The sequence below is a fragment of the Palaemon carinicauda genome, chromosome 15 (assembly GCF_036898095.1).
Source record: "Palaemon carinicauda isolate YSFRI2023 chromosome 15, ASM3689809v2, whole genome shotgun sequence".
Taxonomy (NCBI): Eukaryota; Metazoa; Arthropoda; class Malacostraca; order Decapoda; family Palaemonidae; genus Palaemon; species Palaemon carinicauda.
The window spans coordinates 69,347,242-69,374,173 of NC_090739.1; the positions used below are offsets into that span (position 1 = coordinate 69,347,242).

At 39.8% G+C, this 26,932-nt stretch overlaps 1 protein-coding gene across 2 annotated transcripts in view; it reads right to left on the bottom strand.

Annotated features, from left to right (window-relative positions):
- Nucleotides 1-26,932, bottom strand: part of LOC137654656 (SID1 transmembrane family member 2-like) — a 246,009-nt gene that overhangs the window by 66,518 nt on the left and 152,559 nt on the right. For both annotated transcript variants that reach the window (XM_068388489.1, XM_068388490.1), the window contains exon 12: nt 25,352-25,546. In XM_068388489.1, coding sequence (XP_068244590.1) covers nt 25,352-25,546 — 195 coding nt within the window. The remainder of the gene's footprint in view (nt 1-25,351; nt 25,547-26,932) is intronic.

Sequence of the window (26,932 nt, forward strand, 5' to 3'; positions counted from 1 at the left end):
GACTAGAACAGATAGAATTATATTTACCTGTTTCCACCAACCAATCTCCTGCTAAAAGTCCTCAACAAGCTAAGACCCTTCAGAGGGACGGCAGCGGTGTAGCTCCCCAAGTGGCCCAAGAGCAATTGGTTTTCTCTAGTCCTAGAGTTGAATCTGAAGCTGTTTTTACTGCCGAATCCAGTGCTGTCCCAACCGGTCTAAAAGTCGACTGTCTACGCTTCATCCTCGAGAACCAGCAACCTACATCTCACGATTTTGTGATTCGGAATCTCAAGAGATAAAGTTAACTTTATCGAAGAGTACAAGTCATGTTCTACTAAGAGACAGTACGAATCGTCATGGAAGAAATGGGTGACCTTTGTGAAAGAAAGGAAACCGACAGAAATATTGATAGATTTCTGTCTTGCATTCTTCATACACCTCCACGAACAAGGACTGACCTTTACTACTATTGCTTCTTGTAAGTCAGCCCTGGTTAGACCACTTCTGTATGCTTTCGAGGTGGACCTCTCAGGTGAAATCTTTAATAAGTTTCCGAAAGCATGTGCTAGACTCAAACCTGCAGCCCCACCAAAGCCCATCACGTGGTCTTTGGATAAAGTATTGCACTATGCTTTGAACCTGGATAATGAGAACTGTACTTTAAAGGATTTGACACAAAGTTATCTTTCTGTTAGCAATAGCCTCAGGGCTAGAGTTAGTGAAATGGTGGCTTTATCAAGAAACGAAGGCCATATTCAGTTCCTGGACTCAGGAGAACTGAATCTGTTTCCCGATCCTGCCTTTTTCGCTAAGAATGAGCTACCCACCAAGAGGTGGGGTCCTTGGAGAATCTTCCCATTGAAGGAAGATGTCTCTTTGTGCCCAGTAGAGTGTCTTAAGGTTTATCTTCGAAGAACTTTTAAACTTTAAAGGAGGACAGCTCTTCAGAGGCAAAACCTCAGGATTGAACCCATCCTTAACCCTGGATAGGTACGCTCCTCGGACACCCCTTTAAGGGTATACCCGGACGCGCGCGACCCCGACGCCAAAAAAAATTCTTGAAAAATCAGTTTTTGCAGTAACCTCCTTTTTTCTTTTGCCAAAAAAAAAACTTCAATGAATGCTTAAAACAACTGTAAAAGATAAATACTACTCATCTGCAGAAAAACTATTTATTATAAATATTTTTAAAAATTAAGTAGAAAAAGACCTTACATAAAAATTCATAAAAAAAAAAGTTTATACATATATACACAAATCCTTTTAGGAATTGATTCTTGAATGTTTAGGACACATCTTGATGTATTTTGGATGAAGTCAGACCCATGGAGGTGAAGATCTGAAATGAGAAAAAAAGGGTAACTTTTTTTGGCCAAAAAAAATTTGTCCAAATTTCATGAATTTTTTTGGGTACCCAAATGAAATAGGAAGTGGCTAATTTTTTTAGGGAATAAACATATGTTATCCTAAAATAGAAATATGTAAAAAAATCTTCATTATTTTGTAAATTACATTTATATCAGGGGCCATATCTAAAGGTAATTTTTTGAGTACTTAGAAATTTCGTAAAAAAAATACATATATTTAATATATAATATGATATTTATGCAGGTAAAAATATACCAAAATATCACAAATTCTATAGGGAACAAGAATATATATAGATAGGGCAACTTACGCTTCGGATATGTCCACAAAATGGCCGCCAACCACACTGACTCAGACTCCCTAATCTGCCACTTGAAATGTAGGAAGGTATGTCAATTTCAAGGTGTTATTTACTAATCTAATTATTATTGGATATGCATAGAAATTGTATGGTGGGTTGCTGGATAATTGTCGATTATTTTACGACTATAAAATTAAAATTCTGACCCAAAAAAAATTTTTTGAAGGGAAATAAAATCGAAAAAAAAAATGTAAAACAATATAATATTTTAGCTAAAAAAATTTGATGATATTCAATCAAAAAAGAAGTAAACAAAATTTTCCGACAAATAAACATCTAGAGGAATCATTACTCTGTGATAGTTCCTTAGTACGTAGTAATTTTGAAAGAAATGGGAAAAAACGAAAAAGTGGCAATCGCAGGAAAATCGAACACATACCTATATATACGCCATATCTGGCTAAAAATAAAGATAGGCATGGGTAGCCAGATCATCTAGAAACACTTTCCAACACTATAAAAGTACAAGTTTTGCGACACTACTTGCCAATTCCTTACGGTAACATGACTAAGCAAAAAAATGCAAAACAAATAAAAAGGGGCACTCGCGGAAAAATGGCCAACATTCTAATATACGGCATTTCAGAAAAAAAAAATTTCAGCCACGTACTAGGCAAACCATCAAGGCACATTTTCCGACAAATAAACATCTAAATGAATCATTACTCTGTGATAGTTCCTTAGTACGTAGTAATTTTGAAAGAAATGGGAAAAAACGAAAAAATGGCAATCACCGGAAAATCGAACACATACCTATATATACGCCATATCTGGCTAAAAAAAAGATAGGCATGGGTAGCCAGATCATCTAGAAACACTTTTCAACACTATAAAAATATAAGTTTTGCGACACTACTTGCCAATTCCTTACGGTAACATGACTAAGTAAAAAAATGCAAAACAAATAAAAAGGGGCACTCGCGGAAAAATGGCCATTTTAATATACGGCATTTCAGAAAAAAAAAATTTCAGCCACGTGCTAGGCAAACCATCAAGGCACATTTTCCGACAAATAAACATATAAATGAATCATTACTCTGTGATAGTTCCTTAGTACGTAGTAATTTTGAAAGAAATGGGAAAAAACGAAAAAATGGCAATCACAGGAAAATCGAACACATACCTATATATACGCCATATCTGGCTAAAAAAAAAGATAGGCATGGGTAGCCAGATCATCTAGAAACACTTTCCAACACTATAAAATTATAAGTTTTGCGACACTACTTGCCAATTCCTTACGGTAACATGACTAAGTAAAAAAATGAAAAACAAATAAAAAGGGGCACTCGCGGAAAAATGGCCAACATTTTATTATACGCATTTCAGAAAAAAATTTCAGCCACGTGCTAGGCAAACCATCAAGGCACATTTTCCGACAAATAAACATCTAAATGAATCATTACTCTGTGATAGTTCCTTAGTACGTAGTAATTTTGAGAGAAATGGGAAAAAACAAAAAAATGGCAATCACAGGAAAATCGAACACATACCTATATATACGCTATATCTGGCTAAAAAAAAATAGGCATGGGTAGCCAGATCATCTAGAAACACTTTCCAACACTATAAAAATATAAGTTTTGCGACACTACTTGCCAATTCCTTACGGTAACATGACTAAGCAAAAAAATGCAAAACAAATAAAAAGGGGCACTTGCGGAAAAATGCCCAACATTCTAATATACGGCATCTCAGATAAAAAAAAAGACCTGCACGTGTTAGCCCAACCATCAAGGCGCACTTTCTAACACATAAACATGAAAAAAAAAAAATAATATACGGCAATTCCTTACTACGTAGTAAATTTTTACAAATATTGAAAAAAAAACAGAAATTGGCAACCACAGTTAAATACCCAATATACCAATAACTACGTCGTATCTGACAAAAACAAAGTCACGCATGGGTAGCCAGATCATCTAGACACACTTTCCAACACTAAAAAAGCAAAAGTTTTACGACACTATTTGGCAATATCTTACGGAAAAATGACTTGGCAAAAAAATGAAAAAAAATGAAAAAGGGGCACTCGCGGTAAAATGGTCCTCGTGGTGATGAACGACATTTTAACTAAAAAAAAAATAATGCACATGGTAGCCAAACAATCCACCAAGACTTTCCACAACTGATAACCTATACAAGTTGCACCATTCTACGACAATTTCATAATACGTAATAACTTTGATAATTATGCAAATTACCTTAGAAGGGTAAACTCGGTCGCGCTCGACCCCGACGCGTCTCAGAAATCGGGGAAGGAGTACAGCTACAGCAATGCACATCTGGACACTACTAGAGCGTGTAGGCGAGACACCTACTGCAGGTCGATCACCCACAAATTCAGTCACGGGGGTGAGTCACGTGAGAAAAACCTCTTTTTGACGCTCGGGGTCGCGGACGACCCACCGTACCGTTCCAGGGTTAAAACAACTGAGAGCGAAGCTCACCTACTTTATTCGCAGGGCAGATTCTGACAGTACACCCGCGGGTCATGATCCGAGGGAAGTTGCTTCTTTGCTGAACTTCTTTCAGCATCTGGACTATGAGAGACTCTGCTCGTACACTGGGTAGAAGTCATCCAGGGTCTTCTACAAACATTACGCGAAGCAAGTACAAGAGATAAAACACTTTGTTGTGATGGCTGATAGTGTAATTAAACATGCCGTCTAGTGCTGCGATGAACAGTGGACTGTTTTGGGACTTTACAGTGCTTCGGATGCATAATTGTGCAGATCACAACTCAGTAGTATCAATACACCAGTGCCGAGTGAACGTTTGCGTTACGGTGTCTTATGCATTTCCGAACATCTGACTACGTCAGATAGATTTGGTTTTCGCATCTTCCATTTGAGTGGCATTATTTTGATGATGTATTTTGTATATTTTTTCTACACGAGAAAATATGTGTTCTATGTATTGTATGCTGGATCAGATTCATACTTTGTTGTAACTACATTTTGATAATCTAGTTGCATAATAAAATACTTAACCATATTTGCGTCTTATTGCTGCTCCCTCAGTTATAAGCTTATAAAGTATGTTAGAGTTTTACTAAGCTCTTTATGGTGTTTAGGTTCTTGAAGTCACAATATTATTTTCCAAAGGAATAATCATGACCTTAAGTACTTAAAGGTAAGTGAACAGGGTACATTTCATACTCTACCCTTTTGTTCCGATTGGAAATACAAACCTTGAATCCTTATTGTCGACATCGACATTTCCCTGCTGGGGAGCAGGATGCACTAAGCCGGCTCCAGGTTTGGTATGTATGAGAAATCTCTCTATTTTCACATATAGGTCAAGTAGATCAGATAAGGAAAATCTATTCAAGGTAGAAGGCACATACACAAACCCACATCTAGGCCTAATAGTAATTTCAAGACATTTCTCTAGCAACATGGCCTGAGCCCAAAAACGGATTTTGATCAAAGTGAAAAATCTATTTTTGGGTGAGAGTGCCATGTCGTCCTGATGGAATCCAACCCTTTTGCTGATCCCTCCCAAAATTACTATATCTGTGGCCATTTCCGCTTAACAGCAAGAATAGGAATGGCGTCGCAGTAGTAATAGGGAAGGGGATCCACCTGTTACTTACAACGGCACCCCTTCTTCTTTTTGCCACTCTTCCCCATTACATCGAAGTGTTAAATCTATTAGGGGTGAAGACTGCCATGTGTCCTATCTAAAGTATGTCCCCTGATGTTATACAATATCCTTTATTGGATACTCGTCCCAGGAGTTGGAATCCTGGAGACCTTTGGTTTTAATTCTATGGGAGTATCACTGTAGCAAATAACCCTTAGAAGGCTACATTTAGAAACCCTTCCATCAGGAAGTCATGGCCCTCTCAGCCAAAAATAGATTTTTCACTTTGATCAAAATCGAATTATATACAGTATATATACAGTATATATATGTATATATATATATTATATATACAGTATATATATATATATATATATTATATATACAGTATATATATGTATATATATATATATAAATATATATAAATATACATAAATTTATATATATATATATATATATACACACACACATATATATATATATATATACACATTATATATATATATATATATGTGTGTATATACACTATATATATATATATATATATATATATATATATATATATATTATATATACCCACACACACACACACATATATATATATATATATATATATATATATATATATATATATACATATATATATATATTTATATATATATACACCTATACATATGTATACATATATATTATACAGTAGTACCCCGGGGTACGGCGTCCCCAGTTCATGTTTTTTTTCACGTTACGGTGTGGAATACCATGTTTTTTCGTCCCCTCGTTACAACATTTCCCCCACCTTACAGCATCGAATTCCAAAACTTAAACTTTGCTGTTTTTACGCGTACGACTGTACGAGTCACTAGCTTACCACCACGCTCATTCGTCACTGCATACGTCACTAAGATGCTGGTCTGCTATTGGTCAGCGTCACGGCGTCACTAAGATGCCGATATGCTATTGGCCGAAATCCCTCCCACAATGCCTGAGAGAGATGCTGCCTCTCTCTCTCTCTTTGTTATACGCGCGCTCAGTTCAGAATCTCGTGTGCGTTTCGTAAAGACTTGATCTCGTGTGAGTGCTTGCGATATCATATTTTTTGTGCATTTTACTGCTTAATTATAACTTTGATTCGTTAGCCATGGGTCTCAAGATTGCTAGTGATGTTAAAGGGAGAAGTAAGAAAATTATTACTATGGAAACGAAGCTGGAGATCATAAAGAAATATGAAGAAGGCATGCGCATCGTTACTCTCGCTAGTACGTATGGCCGTAACCAGTCTACGATTGGTACAATTATCAAGAATAAGGAAGCCATTAAAGCAAGTAAGTCTTCTAAAGGCATGACTGTCCTTGCTAGTGGAAGGACCTCAATCAATGACGAGATGGAAAGACTCCTTCTTCTATGGATTAAAGAGAAGGAAATTGCTGGTGATACACTCACGCAATCGGTAATTTCGCACAAGGCGAGTGCCATCTTTGCTGATCTCGTGGAAGCTCAGAGAGACGGCGGAGGAGAAGGAACGTCGCAGCAAGCCCCCAAGAGTTCAAGGCTTCTCATGGGTGGTTTGATCGCTTCAAGAAGAGGACTGGTATTCACTCAGTCGTCAGGCATGGAGAGGCAGCCAGTTCTGACAAGAAAGCAGCAGAAGAATTCCTCAAGAAGTTTGAGAAAGTAATTTCCAGAGAAGGCTACATTCCCCAGCAAGTGTTTAACTGTGATGAAACTGGCCTTTTCTGGAAGAAAATGCCCTGCCGTATATACATCACAGCTGAAGAAAGGAAACTTCCTAGCCATAAACCGATGAAGGACAGACTTACGCTCGCATTTTGTGCAAATGCCAGTGGGGACTTAAAAATTAAGCCCCTACTGGTATACCACTCAGAAAATCCTCGTGCCTTCAAGGCACAAAATATCAAGGAGAGGCTCTCGGTATTTTGGAAGTCTAATGCCAAGGCCTCGGTCACGAGGACCATACTTATTGAGTGGATAAACGTCTGCTTCAGTCCTGCTGTCAAGAACTATTTAGAAGAGAACGATCTTCCTCTCAAATGTCTCCTGGTACTGGACAATACCCCTGCTCACCCTCCTGGCCTCGAGGACATCATTCATCCTGACTTCTCCTTCATTAAGGTTCTCTATCTGCCCCCAAAACACCACCCCTCTCCTCCAAAATATGGACTAGCAAGTGATTGCCAATTTCTAGAAGCTTTACACGAAGCACCTGTTCAAAAGATGCTTCGAAGTGACCGAAAGCAATCAACTCACCCTATGTGAATTTAGGAAGGGGCATTTTGACATCGTTCAATGCCTGAAGATGATCGACAAAGCTTGGAATGAGGTTTCACGGCGCACCTTGAACTCCTCATGGAAGAAACTGTGGCCAGCTGTTGTGGCAGAACGAGACTTTGAAGGTTTCGATCCCTCAACCGAAGACGAGGCCATTGATGATCCTGCCCCTGAGGGTGATGTTGAGGAAATAATTTCAATCGGGAGGTCATCGCGCACTGAAGGCAGCCCTGATGGCGAGATGTACAGACGAACATTGGAAAGCGCAACTCCCATGGGTCCTCCTTGGCCTTCGCACCACTCCCAGGGCAGATGGTGAACCTTCCCCAGCGGAGGTCTACGGCGAGGCGCTTACAGTCCCTGGCGAGTTCTTCCATGCAACTACCGACGACACCAAGTTAGATCACCTGAGAGAGATCGCCTTGAAATTCAGACCATACCTGAAAACATACGAGGACAGGACCAGACACTTCATGCCCAAAAACCTAGAGGACTGTGACTACGTCTTCATCCGGGTCGATAATCACCGCGTCGTGGCCCTTACATGGTCATCAGAAGAACAGCCAAATCTTTCCTCTTGAAAGTCCACGGACAAGAAGTTTGAGTGGCGATCGACTGATTAAAACCAGCGTACCTTGAAAGCAACAAGAAGATTACCGTGGGCCCTGGTAGACCCAGGATTCCACCTCAGAACAAATCATCCAACAAATGGGAGAAAACCACGCAACGACAGGGGGAAAACAATTCCTCCCAAGCAGAGCAACCTGACACTCTGTTCAAGCACCAGAGGGGAACTACGTCGCCATCCACGATATAGGGATTAATCGCATCAACCATCTCCGATGCCCGCTGTCTGGGAGGGGTAGTACTTGTAAGGACATCGTCTTACCCGCCGTGTTTCTTCCCCCTGGACTCTTTTCTGATAATTGTAACCTTATTATTTGTTCCACGCTGTGGATTCTTGTATCACAATGTTACGCTCTTTGAGAGCTTTATTTTAATGTATAATACTGTATATTTCCTTAGGCTACCGCCTTGGTATTTGTTAATTTATTTTGAATGAAAACGCAGTGATGTTGGCGGTTGGAAATGTTTCCCTCCCGGGCTACTTTTCTGTCCGCACTCTGTAATATAGTGACTGTTGCAAGTTCAGTAAATTGTCAGTCTCTCTCTGCTCGTCTTGTTCTCCTGACAGTAAATATACCATTAGATTAGATGGAAAAAAAAATATTTTCATAAATGGATGAGGAAGCAAAGAAATTCAAAGTTTAACAAAATTCAAAGTTTAACAATAAAAGCCCAAAAGAAAAAAAAAGTTTATTTTTGAAAAACTGGTTAATAGAGATTTTTCGCGTTATGATATACTTTCTGTGTAAGTAGGTCTTATTGTAATAGTGCTAGAAATAAAGCATTTTTAGTTACAATTTCAATTTTCTTCAATAAGATAAATTACTGTATTTAATGGCATGAAGGACTCCTTTTTTCCCAAAATTTAGGGTAAAAAAATCGCCTTGCGTCTTATACATTGTAGGTAAAGTTTGAGACCTACCGCAGGCTTAGACTAATCTAACCCAACTTATGCTAGGTACTTTTAACCTACAATAACTCCATGCATCCTTGTTTTATTTTGTTTGCTGGTATTATTGTATTATAACCGGTGCTTTAAAAATGAATTCGTTATAATGAAAAGCAATTTAAACTGAAAATGCTGTGACTTTCGTTTAGAAACATCAGCTGACAAAATGTAAACATCGAGTTATGGTTGTGTTCTCAGAAATCTTTTAACTTTCTCTTTCCTTAGCCTTCAATAATTTTAAAATCGTTAATAACGGTAGTAATCAAGTTTAGATTAATATACTTATTTTTCATTAAAAAACCACCCTGATTTGAATTATCCTCACTTTCTCCAATCAAGCACCATATTCTCTGTCACATCAAACTGTCATTAGTGGTACTTTGTCATTGTTGAATAAACACAAACAAAATGGCTTTTCTGTTATGTGCTGTGTAAAATTCTTTGGGGATATGGCAAGTAAAATATTTGCAATAACATCTTTACTGAAAGCTCTTGGTATTGTTAGGTATTTCTTGAATGTGTAAATGCGTTTGTTTGTTCATTATGATCTGCGATGAAGTGTAAACAAAACAACGTTGTGTTCTAGGCAGCATTTATTAGGAAAATCTTTATATAGAAACGCTCTTACTTCAATTATTTTGAGTTGCTAAGGATAAGTAAAGCAAAATTAATAACATAATTATTTCATAACCAATACTTGATATGATATCTGTTGCTGCAAAACCTAACTTATACAGATTTGTAAAAGCGTTCGTTTTTTCGTTATGACCGGCAATGAAACGTAAACAAAGCAAGATTTCGGTTTAATGTTGGGTGTTTAGCAAAAGCATGATATAAAATGGTTTTTATTTAATCTATTTTGGATTTTTAAGCCTACAACAAAACTAGGTTATGCACTAATGGCCATCTTATGCCCAAAAGTATATGATATGTCTCAGCTTGTGCAATGTACAGCTAAACTATTTTCAATGATATATGCTTAAATACACTAAAAACTGTTTTCCTGAATCTGACCTGCTGAAATGAAGGTACATTTTATATGCCGCCAAATATGGTATCCAGTCGCTTTGAAATTTTTCCCGGAAAACACCCTTATACATATATACAGTATGAATTTGATTAAATTTGGAACTTAACTTCTTATATAAAATGCAGTCTCCTTTTTAAGAATTGTAAGATAAAGTTCGGAGCTCATGAGACTAAGATAAAAGAGGACGTCTACTCTGAAGAGAAAATACACTTTTATGAAAATATTTGAACATAGGGTACAATTAACTGACTGACACAGCAGGGAACAGTGCTCATCATGTTAAGCTACACAGCCCATTACCAGAGATCATCTCAATCTTTGCTGAAGACAAATCTTCTGAGCCTGGAACCCCAACTGAAAAAAGACAATGTACCCCTCTGCTTCCACTTGATTTAATGAGCTTATGTCTAAACACTCGTAAGCTGTTTCCAAAGGTACTTGGTACCTACACAGGGATGCCATGATAACCAGGCAGAAAAAAAAAAAAAACAAAAAAAAACCAAGTAATGATGTAACAAGCGATTTGAGCTTTTGGGCAAGCATCTCAAAAAATATTGAATTTTTACCCTCCACATTATAAAATGACCCATAATAAGTTTTCAGAGCCAATCAGACATCATATTCCCTATCATTTGTTTTCTGTCAAATCTAGTAACCAGTTAACTCATAACATACCCTCCTTAGACTCACTGAATCTTTGAGGATAAAGATCAATAACTTAAAACGGGACAGAGAAAATGCTCTATTTCTTTTTAGGCACAGGATAGGGACTGATTGAAGGAGTAGTGGTTTCTTCATAGGGTCTGTAGCTTGTAACTTCATGACAAACTTAGCTACAAAGGACAGGATTATTGACTACCAATCCCTGATATCAGGGTTTTAATGTAGAAAGCATGTGGTTTGCTGACCTGTTTCAAGAAACTCAAAGCCAACAAACTGTCTCCAAAGTAAGAGATTACAGAGAAGCTTAATCCCCTACAATTTGCACACAAGTTTGAGTTTAACAATATTCTTCCTGAGCAACAAAAGACTCCCCCTAAATAGTTTAGCCATCTTCTGAAGAATCTCCATCCCAAAGTGCTACTATAACATGAGAGAACTTACAAATCTTCAAGAAATGAGGAGTAGATGGATATTTTTGAATAGTTTTAATGGCTCAGGAACAGGAAAAATCAAATAAGACTGGAATAGCGGGTCTGACTGATTCAATACTTATTTTAATGGCTCCATTTGACTGTTCCGGCTATGGAGGAAGTTTCACTTTGTTTAGCAGAGGCCGAAGGTAGAAATTCCAAAAGGCTAGGGGATAGATTTGGTTGCCTCAGCTAAATTCCTTACAACTTTGAGACCTCCAGATGTATAGTAACATATGTAGGTTCACATAAAAATGGTGAAGGAGTGATCAATATACATCGGCCTACTCACTCCAAAGGGAAGTCTCTTAAAGAATTCTACCCACGAAGTTAGCACATCAACAAACAAGTGTTGCTTGTTCCGACAAATTTAATATTACTTTAGGTTTTGTAAATATTCTGATACTCCCTGATAATGCCAAATAATCACCTAGGCAACCCCTTATTTGCAAGAGGCAACATATCTTAACTTTTATTGGTTCAACTTATGGCCCCAGGAGAGAAAAGAAATATCAAGATTTTTGCACTTAAAGGTGGTTGTTAATAAAAATACGAAAGGATCCTACACAGTTATGATATGAACCTTGCAAACATCTGGAAATTGTGAAAATTTCCAGGAAAGAGCTTGACTATTATGTTTGAGACAGAGCAGGGCCGTCAACTTACTGACCTCAGTAAAGCTTCCACTATGACTTGACCAAGTCTATCTGGTAATGGTGATTATATCTTGATGGTGAAAGAAGTTTGCCTCTTAAGACGAATAAAAGTGAGAAAGTAAAGCATTAAATAACAGGTGATGAAAATTACCTTAAATCTTTTCCTAAATCATAATATAATAAATACAATTATCAATACAATCCAAGATGCAACACTAGTAGGAAAAGCAGAACACAGTACAGTACTACAAGGGCAATACAATGATGTAAGTAGGAAAAGAAACTCAAAGCAAGAATAAAAAATGACAATTTCGTAGATAATTTGTATTTTTCCTAACTATACAAACCTTAGCTATTTAATAAGGTTATTACTTTCGGCTGAAATGACGAGCCATTAAAATTTAACGAGGGTTTACTACCCACACCGCTAGTTAGCGGGGGTAGGGGAGGGTAGCTTGCTACCCCCCCCCACCCCCTCACACACACACCTGTGCTTGAACTCACTTTGCTTGGAGGTAGGACTTCAAGGGGGATAGGGCAGACAGGCAAGTTTGGTTAAATAGCTAAGATTTGTATAGTTAGGAAAAATACAAATAATCTACGAAATTGTCATTTGTTCCCTAACTGAAATACAAACCACGCTATTTAATAGGGGTGACTCACCCATTAGGAAGGGTGGACGTCCCAGCCAGTACTGGCTTTTGGCTTTGCCCGGGGGCTCGATATTTGAGTGTGTAAGCACCCAAGAAATAAGGAGAGTCCGTGCATCTCGCTAGAACCTTGCTACGCAAGGATCACGGCCTACGCAAGCTGTGTGTGAAGGTATGAAGAAGTGTGATTCGTCCTAGGAAGTTGTTCTGAAATTCTTTAGATGGAAACTTGTAGACTAGGACTTTCCCAATACCACCTCGTCAGGTTATGGGGACGTAACAGTATTAACTTAATACTAGGAACACAAGGGAGCATGGTTTACCTGCAGTGGTTTGAGGTCAGCTATGCAGAGAACCCAGGATGGTGCTTTCCCCAAGAGAGGGGATGATGAAGAAAAGAATAAGGGCCAGTCAAACCTTTTCATTCATGCAGACTAAAAACTGGGTAACAATGTCCTCAACCTTCTGCTACTTGTCCAATAAGGAGCTTGAGGTTTTAAACCAGCTGTTGTGCAGCCACCACAGGGCCGATAGAGAACGTATCGAGCCTCCTGTGGGTCATGTCTTGCAAGTAGTGGGATGTGAACATTGTCTGACGCTTCCACACCCCCGCTTGAAGGACCTGCTTCACAGAGAAATTTCTTTTGAAGGCCAGGGACGTAGCTATGCCCCTGACATCATGTGCTCTAGGGCGACGTGGCGGAGGAGGGTCTGGATTCAAGGCTAAATGAATGGCCCTACGAATCCATGCAGAGATGGTGTTCTTGGTGACCCTTCTCTTAGTCCTCCCTGTGCTGACGAATAATGCTGGCACATGAGGACGGACTGCAGCTGTTCTTTTGAGGTATAGCCTCAAGCTCCTTACTGGGCATAGTAATAGATGGTCTGGGTCATCTGTTACAGAGCGGAGACTAGAAATCCGGAAGGAATCGAACCGAGGGTCCGCTACTCCAGGATTCTGAGTCTTAGCAATAAACTCAGGGACGAAGTTGAACGTTACCTCCCCCCATCCCCTTGAATGGGCAATGTTATACGAGAGACCATGAAGTTCGTTAACACGCATGGCCGAAGCCAAAGCTAGCAGGAACACCGTCTTCCAGGTTAGGTGGCGATCTGATGCCTGGCGTAATGGTTCATAGGGAGGTCTCTTAAAGAGACCTGAGGACTCGAACCACATTCCATGGAGGAGGTCTCACTTCCGACTGAGGGCACGTAAGTTTATAACTACGTATGAGTAGAGAGAGTTCTAGCGATGAAGAAATGTCCATTCCTTTCAGCCTGAAAGCTAGACTTAAGGCTGAGCGATAGCCTTTCACTGCCGAGACTGAAAGGCGCATTTCTTCCCGCAAATACACCAGAAACTCTGCTATTGCTGGAATAGTGGCATCGAGTGGAGAGATACCCCTTCCACGACACCAACCACAAAAGACTTTCCACTTTGCCTGGTAGACTGCTGCGGATGACTTTCGCAGATGTCCAGAGATCCTGACCGCAACTTGTTGCGAAAATCCTCTCTGAGAGAGGAGATGCTGTATAGTCTCCAGGCGTGAAGTCGTAGCGAAGCTATGGCTTTGTGGAAGATGTTGGCATGTGGTTGCTTGAGCAGATTGTGCCGTGGAGGGAGTTCTCTCGGTAGCTCCGTTAGGCGTTGCAGAAGGTCCGGGAACCATTCCGCGTGATGCTATAGCGGAGCTATGAGGGTCATTGAAAGATTGACCGATGTTCTAGTCTTGTTGAGCACCCTCCTCATCAGACAGAATGGGGGAAAGGCGTAAACGTCAATGTTGTCCCACCGTTGTTGGAAAGCCTCTTGCCAGAGAGCCTTGGGGTCTGGGACTGGGGAGCAGTACAACGGGAGCCTGAAGTTCAGAGCTGTTGCGAACAGATCCACAGTCGGAGAACCCCACAAAGTCAGGACTTTGTTGGCTACTAGATGACCCAAAGACCACTCGGTACTCACTATCTGAGACGCTCTCCTCAGATTGTCGGCGAGCACATTCCTTTTGCCTGGAATGAAGCGTGCCGATAGCGGTATCGAGTGGATTTCGGCCCATCTCAGTATCTCTACTGCTAGATGGGAAAGCTGCTGCGAAAAAGTAACCCCTTGTTTGTTGATGGAAGCCAATACTATGGTGTTGTCGCTCATCACCACCACAGAGTGACCGGCCAGGTATTGTTGGAACTGTTGAAGGGCCAGGAAGACGGCCTTCATCTCTAAGAGATTTATATGGAGATACTTTTCTGACTCTGACCACAGGCCTGAGGTCGTGTGGTGAAGTACATGGGCCCCCCCACCCTTTCTTTGAAGCGTCTGAAAACAGCATCAAATCCGGGGGGAGGACGAGAAGGTCCACTCCTTTTCGTAGGTTCTCGTCTGCCACCCACCACTGGAGGTCCGTCAGTTCCGCAGTTCCCATAGGGGTCAGGACGTCCGGGGAATCGTAACCTTGATTCCACCGGGACTTGAGTCGCCACTGGAGGGATCTCATCCTGAGGCGACCGTTGGGAACAAGACGAGCCAATGATGAAAGGTGACCGTGGAGGCGTAACCATGATGGGGCTGGAAGCTCTTCTCGTCTGAGAAAAGGGCTTGCGACCTTCCTCAGCCTTGCAATCCTGTCGTCTGATGGGAAGGCTTTGTGGAGATTGGTGTCTATAACCATGCCTAGATATACCAGTCTTTGAGTGGGAAGCAGTGAGGACTTCTCGAGATTTACCAGTATCCCCAGATCCTGGCAAAGTCTCAGAAGTTTGTACCGGTGTTGAAGAAGGGATGACACCGAGTCTGCTAGGATTAGCCAGTCGTCCAGGTAACGAAGGAGACGGATGCCAATCCTGTGTGCCCACGAAGATATTAGGGTGAACACTCTGGTGAAAATCTGTGGTGCTGTGGAGAGACCGAAGCACAACACCTTGAACTGGTACTCTTTGTTGTCTAGGCTGAATCTTAAGTACTTCCTTGAAGACGGATGGACAGGGATCTGGAAGTACGCGTCCTTTAGATCCAGTGTACACATGAAATCTTGCGGTCTCACTACTAGTCTGACCGTGTCTGCCGTCTCCATGCTGAACGGAGTTTATTTGACAAACTTGTTCAGACCTGAGAGGTCGATGACTGGTCTCCAGCCTCCAGACACCTTCTTTACAAGAAAGAGTCGACTGAAGAAGCCTGGAGAACCGTCGAGGACCTCTTGGAGAGCGCCCTTCTTCAACAGGGTCTATACTTCTGCCCGAAGGGCTTGGCCCCTTGCCGATCCAATGGCAAGGAAGCTCAATGACACTGGATTCGTCGTCAGGGGAGGTAGAGATGTTGTGAATGGGACGCGATATCCCTGACTGATTACGGAAATCATCCAGGAATCGGCCCCGAGTTGCTGCCACCTGTCTGAGCAACTTTGTAGGCATCCCCCCACTGGATTCTTACCTCCCCTGGAGGACTTTTTGCCTTTCCTATCCTTGATAGGAAAGGGCTTAGACACCACTGTCTTCACTGCTGTCGATGGTTTTGCGGTCTTAGTCGGACGGGACTGCTGGGGTGCTGGAGGCTTATAGGGCTTAGATGTCAAAGCCCTATGAAGGAGGGAGTCTTGGTGCGACTTCCTCCACCTCTCAGCGGCCTGTTCCACATCCTTAGGCTAAAACAGGATCGTTCCTTCTAAAGAAGAATTTCTGAGCCTATTGATCTCGGTGCTAGGGACCTTCTGATGGAATCTCTCAGCCACCGCATCCCGAAGTTTCAGGATGGTGTTTGCTGGGAGATATAATCCAAATTTGCCACCTGTGGTAAAAAGTAATGATCAATATATTAAAATCCTTTGGAAGGAAGTAATTCACTGGCTGATCATTTTGAGAGTACACTAAAAGTCAGAGAACCCTCCAGCAGGCTACCATTATAATGTAGAGAACCAAAGTCTCAACGTCTCATCAAATAAAGAAGCGACGTACAATTTCCACTTAGAGAGAGATAATTTGACTCTGCCCCATCACCATGGTGCAAAGATTCAGTTCCAGGACAAGATGAAATTCCTTCTGTAATGATGATGTATGTGTAATTACACTAAACTTTTTATCTTAAGCATTATTAACAGAATTTGGGGAGACCACAGTTTCCCAACACTTTGGGAACTGGCCAATTTCACTGACATGTTGTTTATGTAAAATAATGATAAAGATGGTTAATGCAGGGTTTATAGAAGGATCTTTTATCAATGGTGCAGTGTGGATTTCAAAGAATATATTCTACAATGCATGTAAGTGTCCATCCGTTTTGGAGTCGTTTGTGTCCAAGAAACTTCATGTGACAGTACTGTATTCTAAAAAAAAAAAAAAAAAAAAAAAACATATTATACTATGTGGAGGTATGGCATCTTTAAAATTGTCAATGACTGTGATCTGAAAGGTGTGTTGCCTTTATTCATTCAAGCCTTTCTGAAAAGACGATTCTTTCATGTTAGAGTAGGAAATGCTCTATATGAAAGACACTGTCTGGAAGACAGCTATCAATAAATAGGATTTCTTCCGTGATCCCAAATGATATTCTCCACACACTTTGTGGATGACCCTTCTGTTTCATGTGCAAAAGCAAGAATGGCTACAGTTGAAAGAAAGCGTCAACTAACGATCAATCAAATTATCAAATGGGAAGTTTAAAATGGCTTCAAGTTTTCAACAAGTAAACAGTTGTCATTTATTTGTGTTGCACTCATGAAATACACAGATATATACATATTCATATATATAAAAGGCCAATGTATTCCCAGTGTTGGCACAATGTAATTTCTAAGTTTAATTATTGACCAAAGATATCTTGGGTCTCGCATTAAAAAAAATCTCAACTTAAATGTTGGGATTTTAAATATTTTAAGGTTTGGGCACAGACTTTCTGGTGTTTATAAAACTGTATAAAGCCCTTATTTCATCCACATTTTCATGCGACTGTGAAATATAATCTTGTCTCCCCTACCAAGTTGAAGATTTTAGATTTGATTCACTATACTGGCATCAGATTAGCTTTTGGTGTTTTAAAGTTGTGCCCCATCCTAGCCTGTTAGTTGATGCAAGTGAGTGGCCTCTGGAGTTACATCTCCATTCTACTATAATTAGATGAGGTAATATCATTTGAGTTATCAGTTTCCCCTCCACGGAAATTTCCAGATATTGCACCCAGTTTTTTTTTTGTGGCTCTAAAGACATATTAAATGAATATATTTGTTTACCCTTTTGGAACATAAACAGAAACATAGGGATACTAGATTTATATTGATAGATGGCTCCAAATTCAGTGCTGGTGTTAGATTTGGGGTATACAGTCATTCTTTTAATTGTAAACAAGCACTCCCTTTAGTATCATCTATCTTCACAGCAGAGCTATATGGTATTCTCACTACTATTGAAACAAAGGCAATAATGAACAAGGGTAATTTGACATTTTATAATGATGGAAAGTGTCTTGCAGGCATTGACTGTATTTAATCAAATCAACAACTTAATCTAAAAGATTTTATTGTGGCTATATATTTGTAGCCCTACATGCAAAGAAGTTCAGTTTTCCTGGGTTCTAGATCATGTGAGTGTGCCATGAAATTAAGTGGTAAACGAACTAGCAAACAGACAGCTGACAAATTACTTACAGAAAGCCATCCACGTATGTGTTACGACGTTTTGCCTCATATCAAAAGATGTCTAGGTGATATTTGACATCATTCTATGGATCAGAATAAGATGAATATCACAAGTGCTATACCTGCATGGAAGTGTGATAAACCAAGAAGGTGAGAAACTGCCCAGTCATCTAAAACTTGGATACACTTGTTTAAGACAAGTTCTTGATGACTGCCAGGTGCTAACCCTACTGTAATGATTGATTAGTTCCCCGGATTGTTAGGCATTTAGTAAATGAATGGCCCAGTCTTGGGGATATCGGAGAACAATTCCTCTCCAAAGTTCATGGTAATGATTACAGGTACATGCTTACTAAGATTATTGGAGAAGTTGTGCATGATGCTAGTGAAATTTTCAAGTTTGTTTTTGGAAGGTGGCCCTTTTACTGATTTTTAAAGGTATAGACATCTTAAATGTTTTATAATTGTTATTTATTTTTTATTTAAAAATTTTTCTTAAGTAAGGAATAATAAATTAACCTTATTTCGAACAGCAGCCATGACCATTCCAGATATCTGCCCATCAATTGAGCAGAAAGTAACTCCGCTTTGTCCTCGAAGGAGTGGTGCATCTGTATAAAGTCCTGTACTTCGGACTATTCACCAGCCTGCAGGTGTTAACTCAAGTGTTCACACTAGTCTCAGGATTAATCTAAAAAGGAATCTTGACGATTGGCTGATCATGTCATGTTCAAGAAGGCAGTTGCTCCAGGATTGAGTCAGATTCTGGGTCTTTTGCCACTCTCTGTGGTTTGCAGTCAATTGGAAGAGGTCTTGTCTCAAGCCCAAGAGCAAGGAGGAGTACCTGGGGATGTTGATAGATAGCGAGTCTTTCCAACAGACAATTGTATCATCTTCATGAAGGCAGTTGCTCCAGGATTGAGTCAGATTCTGGGTCTTTTGCCACGCTCTGTGGTTTGCAGTCAATTGGAAGAGGTCTTGTCTCAATCTCAAGAGCAGGAAGGAGTACCTGGGGATGTTGATAGATAGCGAGTTTTTCCAACAGATAATTGTATCAAGCAGACTCAGGCAGGAAGGTTGCATGACCTTTCCTAACGATTCATCGTTTACCACCACATCAGTGGCAATATCTTCTAGGACACCTCTCATCATTTGAGAAACTAGTTCCCAATGGGTGCCTCCCCACTTCTTGGTTTCGGTGAACACAGCGGTGAGGGAAGATCTCAAGTGATAGTTGAACAACGAAATCCTCACCAAAGGAGTCTCTTGACTCCCCTTCTCTGGAGATGATGCTGTTCACAGAAGTATCAAAGAAGGGGTGATGTACACACCCGAGGGACGACATTGCCTCAGGACTATAATCCAAAAAAAGAGAAGAATCTACTGTACACACAAAACTGTTGGAAATGTGTCCCATGCTTTCAACCCTGCAAACTTCCCCATGGAATTTGACTGGGTACTGGGTAGTGTTGATGAGTGACAACACGACAGTAGTGAGATTCCCCAACGATCAACGTGTTTGCAACAGAAATGAAAAAGAAGCTTCCAATGTACTGTTCTCCAGTTCCAGACCAGGCAGCAACGACGGAGAACGTGTTCCAATACTCCTGGAGCAGCCTGGATGCTTACACTTTTCAGCCATTCTGTCTGATTCGCTGGGTCATCAACAGTGTTGGAGATCCCGAACATCAGAATGACCTTGGTGGCTCTCAAATGATCACAAGCTGAATGATTCACTGATCTACTGATGCTCCTCCTCAAGGTACTGGGAGAATTACCCTGGTGGAACAACCTCCTCTGTCAGCCCCACCTACAAAGCTTCCACAACTCCACGATATCCCTGTCACTTCACCTGTGGGAGTTATCCAGGATCTCCTTCCAAAAAAAGGATTTTGACGAGGCACTGTGAGGAAGATGCATGGATATTTGTGCTGATCCTCTGTAGCACTCTACCAGAGAAAGTGGCCATCTGTAATTGGTGTCATAGATGAAATATTTCTCAGGTTGGAGCCTCTCTATGAATACAGTAATTGCTGATTTCCTTGTATTTCTTCACAGGAGAAGTACCTCTCAGTCACTGAGGTAAAGATCATCTGCTAAGCCCTGATCTACTCAGACTGGAGGGATTGGACATTTCCACCTCGTGGGAAATGTCCATGCTCATGAGGAGCTTCGAACAGTCTTGCCATACAAAGGAACTTCGACCTCATGAACGGGATGTCACGAAAGTCCTCAGAGCTTTCAAAAGAAGGCAGTATCAGCCTTTCAAGGCTGCATCAGATTGCAATCTGACATTCAAGACTTGGCCACAAAAGACTGTTCCTGCTTGCCCTAGCCTTGGCAAAGAGTCAGAATTACATGGGATTTCTCCTGCCACTGGTCATACGAGTACCTTCATGCAAGGCAAATGATGGACTTGTATACACATTCATAAACCATATAATGCCTGTACACTGGACAAATATCCTATGGATAAAGATTCGTCTTTGACTTACCTAATGGTAAGGGCCTACCCTAACTCTGTCTGCATCCCTTTGCCCAGATTTTAGGGGGTTGACAGAAATCACAACTTTTGCAAGGAGAGTGAACAATTTTTATTTTGGAGGGGTAGACATCAATACAGCTTTGAGTAGAACTACAGTGAACCCTCGCTACTTCGCGGTTCGACCATCGCGGATTCACCACTTCGCGGGTTTTTTCCATAACCCATATACAGTATATATACATATCGCGGATTTTCCGGAAATTTCGAAAATATCGCGAAATCTGAAGACCCCCAAATACGATATTTTGTTACCTGTAATTCCATTAATACTGTAATTAGTAATATCTGCTCTTACTGATTGTTCATTGCATTACTTATGATATATAATTCAGCACAGAAAGAAATAAAACACGAAAAGAGAATGTGATCATACGATAATACAGTACTGTATACAGTACGTAGTAAAATTAAATCGAACATGAAACGCAAATCAGATGCAGTCATACCATATTAGAATGGTGTAAGGCTGCTGATGGCTACTATACTACAAATGTAATGGATGTGCATCTTTTCCATGATTCTTTTGTATGTATACGTACGTAGTACTGCATCCAATAATATTCTTTGTTGCAAAAATCACATTTCGAATAAGCGTACAAGAGAGAGAGAGATAGATAGAGAGAGAGAGACACATCCTACAAAAGAATAAAATAGAATACGTAAAGCTATTACGTGTATTATTATTGTTATTATTATTATTATTGTTGTTGTTGTTAATAAAATTATTATTGTTATTATTATTATCATTATTATTATTGTTATTATTACTGTATTATTATCATACGATAATTCAGTACTGTATACAGTACGTAGTAAAATTAAATCGAACATGAAACGCAAATCAGATGCAGTCATAAAATATTAGAATGGTGTAAGGCTGCTGATGGCTACTACTGTACTACAAATGTAATGGATGTGCTTCTTTTCCATGAATCTTTTGTATGTATACGTACGTAGTACTGCATCCAATAATATTCTTTGTTGCAAAAATCACATTTCGAATAAGCGTACGAGAGAGAGAGACAGAGAGAAAGAGAGAGACAGAGAGAGAGAGAGAGAGAGAGAGAGAGAGAGAGAGAGACACACACATCCTACAAAAGAATAAAATAGCATACGTAAAGCTATTATTTTTATTGTTATTATTATTATTATTGTTGTTGTTGTTAATAAAATTATGATTGTTATTATTATTATCATTATTATTATTATTATTATTAGAGTACTGTACTGTATTATTATCATTATTTATTATTATTATTATTAATACTGTACGTACGGTATGCGCGGGGTATCTTGTACTTTGAGTTGGTAACCTACGCATCATATACTGTAAGACGGGTTGTGATTGGTTCAAGCGCTGATATATGACGAATCAGAACTCAAGTTTTGTTATCTAGCCTGTGATTGGTGTTTTGCCCTCATCTCCAACCCGCAGCATCTAGGTTCTCGCGGGCCCGGGTCGTCCACTTTCTCTTACCGCGTATCGCTGAGTAGACGTTCTTAAGTTTGTGAAGTTTAATCTGTGCTGTGTGCGACCTTTTTAAGTTGAACTTTTTGTCAAATCCTACTGTACAATGCCTCCCAAGCGTTCTGCTTCTACTAAGGCTGGTAGTGAACCTAAACGCCACCGAAGGATGATGACGATTGCTGAGAAGGTTACGCTTCTCGATATGTTACAAGACGGTAGAAGCTATGCGGCCGCAGCGCGCCATTTTGGAATCGACGAATCTACTGTTCGCTATATCAAGAAGGACGAGGCGAACATTAGAAAGACGGCTGCAATCACCTTTAGCAGATCAGCGAAGCGACTCGTTACAACGTGTAATAAAACGATCGTACGCATGGAAGGTGCTTTAGCTGTGTGGATTGCCGACTGCCGGAAGAAGAACATAGCCTTGGATACGAACACCATCCGAACAAAGGCTTTGAGCTTGTATCAGAATTTTGTCTGCAATGGAACCTCAAGACGACGATGGCAACCATGCTGAAGAAGATGATGATGCAGATGATCCTCAACCAGGGACATCCACTGATTCCCAGCCTCAGAAACAACGTTTTTCCGCCAGCAAAGGATGGTTCGCGAAGTTTCAGAAACGCTTCGCCCTGAAAAGCGTTTCCCTGCATGGCGAGGCTGCTTCCGCTGACACTGCCGCTGCTGAAACTTACGTGAACCAGACGTTCAAGAATATTATCGCCGAAGGTGGATACAAGCCGGAACAAGTCTTTAATATGGATGAGACCGGCTTGTTTTGGAAGAGAATGCCGTCGCGAACTTTCCTGTTCAAAGAGGAAGCCAAAGCCTCTGGCTTTAAAGCAATCAAGGATCGCGTTACCCTCGTGATGTGTGGCAATGCTGCTGGATTTTTGCTAAAGCCGGGGCTTATTTATAAGTCGAAAAATCCTCGCGCTTTGAAAAATAAGAATAAGAATCTCCTTCCCGTGTACTGGATGCATAATCCAAAAGCATGGATTACGAAGATGCTGACCTCCAACTGGTTCCACCAGTGTTTCATCCCGCAAGTCAATGAATATCTCGTAGAGAAGGGCTTGCCATTCAAGATCCTTCTCCTTATGGATAACGCTGGTGGACACGCAACTGACCTGTCGCGTGAGGGCGTTCAGGTTGAGTTCCTGCCACCCAACACCACGTCATTAATTCAACCGATGGACCAGGGGGTTATCAGGGCGTTCAAGGCCCTCTACACGAAGAATATCTTGGCGGACCTCGTTGCGTGTGTGGATGCTGCCCAAGATGATGAGGATGAAGATTTTAACTTGAAGGCGTACTGGCGGCAGTACACCATAGCCACGTGCCTGAAGAATATTCAGAAGGCACTTCAAGAGATGAAACCTGCAACTGTGAATGCGAGCTGGAAGAAGTTGTGGCCCGAGATTGTTTACGACGACGAGGGATTTACACCTGCTGAAATCCAACACTCTGCAGTACGCAAATCTATGCAGTTGGCTGCCATAATTGGAGGTGACGGGTTTGGCGACATGACGACTGAAGACGTCGACGAGTTGTTGGACTGCCATTCCCAGCCCCTAACTGACGCAGACCTCGAAGACCTGACGAAATCGGCAAGCGAAGAAGAGAGTGAAACCCAGGAAGAGACCCAAGAAAATGTCGAAGAAACGGGCTTAACACTAGAACGGCTTGCCAAGGTCTGCAACCATATAAAGGAGGTGAAAGAAATGTTGCAAGAGTGGGACGAGGATATGGTTCGGTCGATGCAATTCTGCAACAAGGTTGATGACATAATGACTCCCCTACAAGATGCTCTTAGATCGAAAAAAGAAGCAGCGGCAACAACTTCCGATCACAATGTTCTTCCAGCCTCGCAAAAAAGAGCCAGTTCCTCCTGCTACTACGCCTTCGGAAGAAATTGAAGAAGTTGAAGAGGTGTCCCAGGAAAAGACACCTCCGTCTGAAGAGACGTAAAATACTACCTGGCTGCACAGTAGAACACATCATCAGCTTCATCATCATCATTTCTACTGTCCCGCAAATTCATCGCCATCATCATTCAAGTTTTCTTGAACTTCTTTCGTGGTGAGTACAGTAACAATCTTTATTTTTTACTTTAATATTCTCACATTCTAATATTTGTGCCTGTTTTATAGTTTAGTACTGTATGCATTAAGTTAAAGGGAAGGTTTTAAAAGTCTACATGTTGTAACCTATCATATTTTTTTTGTTTAAAATTTACATTTACGTACGTACAACAATATCTCTCACTCTCTCTCTCTCTCTCTCTCTCTCTCTCTCTCTCTCTCTCTCTCTCTCTCTCTCTCTCTCTCTCTTGTAAATTGTTTTCCTGCTTTGCTACATACAGTATGTACTGTATGATTTTATATAGATACAGTAAATTATATTTGTACTAATAACATATTTTGTAAATGCTTTTACTGTAAATATCATTATTTATCACTTTCATCATGCGCGTTAAATGCCTTCTTTGTTCTGAGCATGGTTGTTTACTGAGCGTACAGTACTTTATGACGCCGTCGTTTCAGGCGGCGTCATAAAGAAAAACATTTCATTTGGAAGTCCTAAGAAAAATAAAGTAAAACATTGGTAATAAAAAAATCAACATACTGTATAATCAATATAATCGATGCAAAAACTAACCTATACATGTGTGTGTACACTAAATGAGTTTGTTTCTTCATTATGATCAGAGATGAACGTAAACAAAACATTGGTTGCCATTTTTTATCGTGCTTTTTAGGTGTTTAGGAAACGCATGATATAAAATCGCCTTTAATATTTGTGCCTGTTTTAGTTTAGGGTGCTGTAGTTCATGCATTAAGTGTTCTGTACATTAAAGGGTAGTTTGTTAACAGTACTACGTACAAGAGAAGGTTTTAAAAGTCCGAATATACATGTTAAATAAATAGGTAAATATGATGTCACTACTTCGCGGAATTTCACCTATCGCGGCCGGGTCTGGAACCTATCTACCGCGATAAACGAGGGTTCACTGTAATATGAACATCAGGCGAGTTTAATGAAAATAAAAAAAATTCCTGTATGCAGGGTACCAAGACTTACATTCCTTCTTGTAAGCTGACTTAGATTCTTGAGGGATGACTGCTTGTGTCTCAAAACAAGGTGTGAAAAGGCAATTCCACCACAAATATACCCAATATTTGTGAATACCCGTGCAAAATCATGAAAAATCCATGCTCCTGTTAAGCAGCGAGAATTGAAAAAACACTGATCCTCATCACCATTGTATGAAAGCACCTGAAAAGAAGAGATTAATATTAACCAGACTTCTTACTAGTAAACAGTTATAAAATTAAGTTTTCAATTTTTTCTTCCGGGACAACACTGTCACTATCTCTACACTAACTAAATCAGAATATAGTTTTTAAAAACAATAGGAACGACTTTTCAACATTCTGTTAAAGAATTCTTGGCATCTTACATGTGAAGGCAACAACAATGAAATCATCAATTCTTGTTGTCTACATGTCCAAGCGCTCTATAACAGGTGCAGTACTTCATTTATGTATCAATACACTATAGTACTGTACTACGTTGTACATTGACATAATGCTTCTTTATCCAGAAATGGAACGGTTCTTCAGTGTTCCATGGACTAAGGATAGGAGGGTAAATAATGGATAACAAAATAAACATTAAGAATAATAAGCTCTGAATGTACTGTTATAATACCTAAAACCAATCCTCTATCATGGGCATAAAAACAATTACAGTATCAAGGAATAAGATAAAATTACCAAAGACAATTGTAATGCTAACTAAATATCAGGTTGTACACATCAGCAACTATGTCAGTTATTACACATCAGCAAATATTACCACTGACCTTATCATAATGATGTGAATTTGAACAACAAAAGCTATAAAATCCATATAGAAAATCAATAAAATAGTTTTCTAAATCAACAGTACAAAATCTATAGTTATAATGTTTGGTAATTAGCAAAGGGCTTTAAAATATCTAACGCATTAAGAAACCTGTATTGATGGAAGAGGGTAACAATTCTCATATTCTATCTGGTTCTACTGACCCAGCATAGGTATTGCCTCCTTTTCACTCATAACATTGCATTTTGGTGTATGACCTTCACCTAAAACAACCTGATACCGACCGTCTTGGATGTATTGTCGATACATAATTGTTCAGCATGTAGGCAAAGGTTAATTTTAGTTTTAATTTTCTATCAGTTTACATGAATTCTTATAATGACCTGGGATAAGTGCACTTCTTGGTGGTGTTACTCTACCTTAAGACAGACAGCCTTAATGCACCTTACCTTCCAAATTTTATGTAATTTTTAAATTTTTTTTTTCAGTTTAATATGTAATTAATACATTTTTAGCTGTTCTGTAGTTGTGACTTATGCACTTACTGCAAAATCCTGAATAGCATAAGATGGTTCAAGAACACGCAAAAGAAAACTTTAAAACATAAGTTCTCTCCCTAAGATTAGCACATCAAGCTATTAATACTGTAATAATATTAGGGGGCCATCCAAAGGAAATAACATTTAAACTAATACAAACAAAAGAAATCTGCCAGTTGTGGAAAGTTCAAAATAACATAATGCATAATGTATCTTTTCTATTAATTTACACACTCCCTTACAATAGTCAATATGA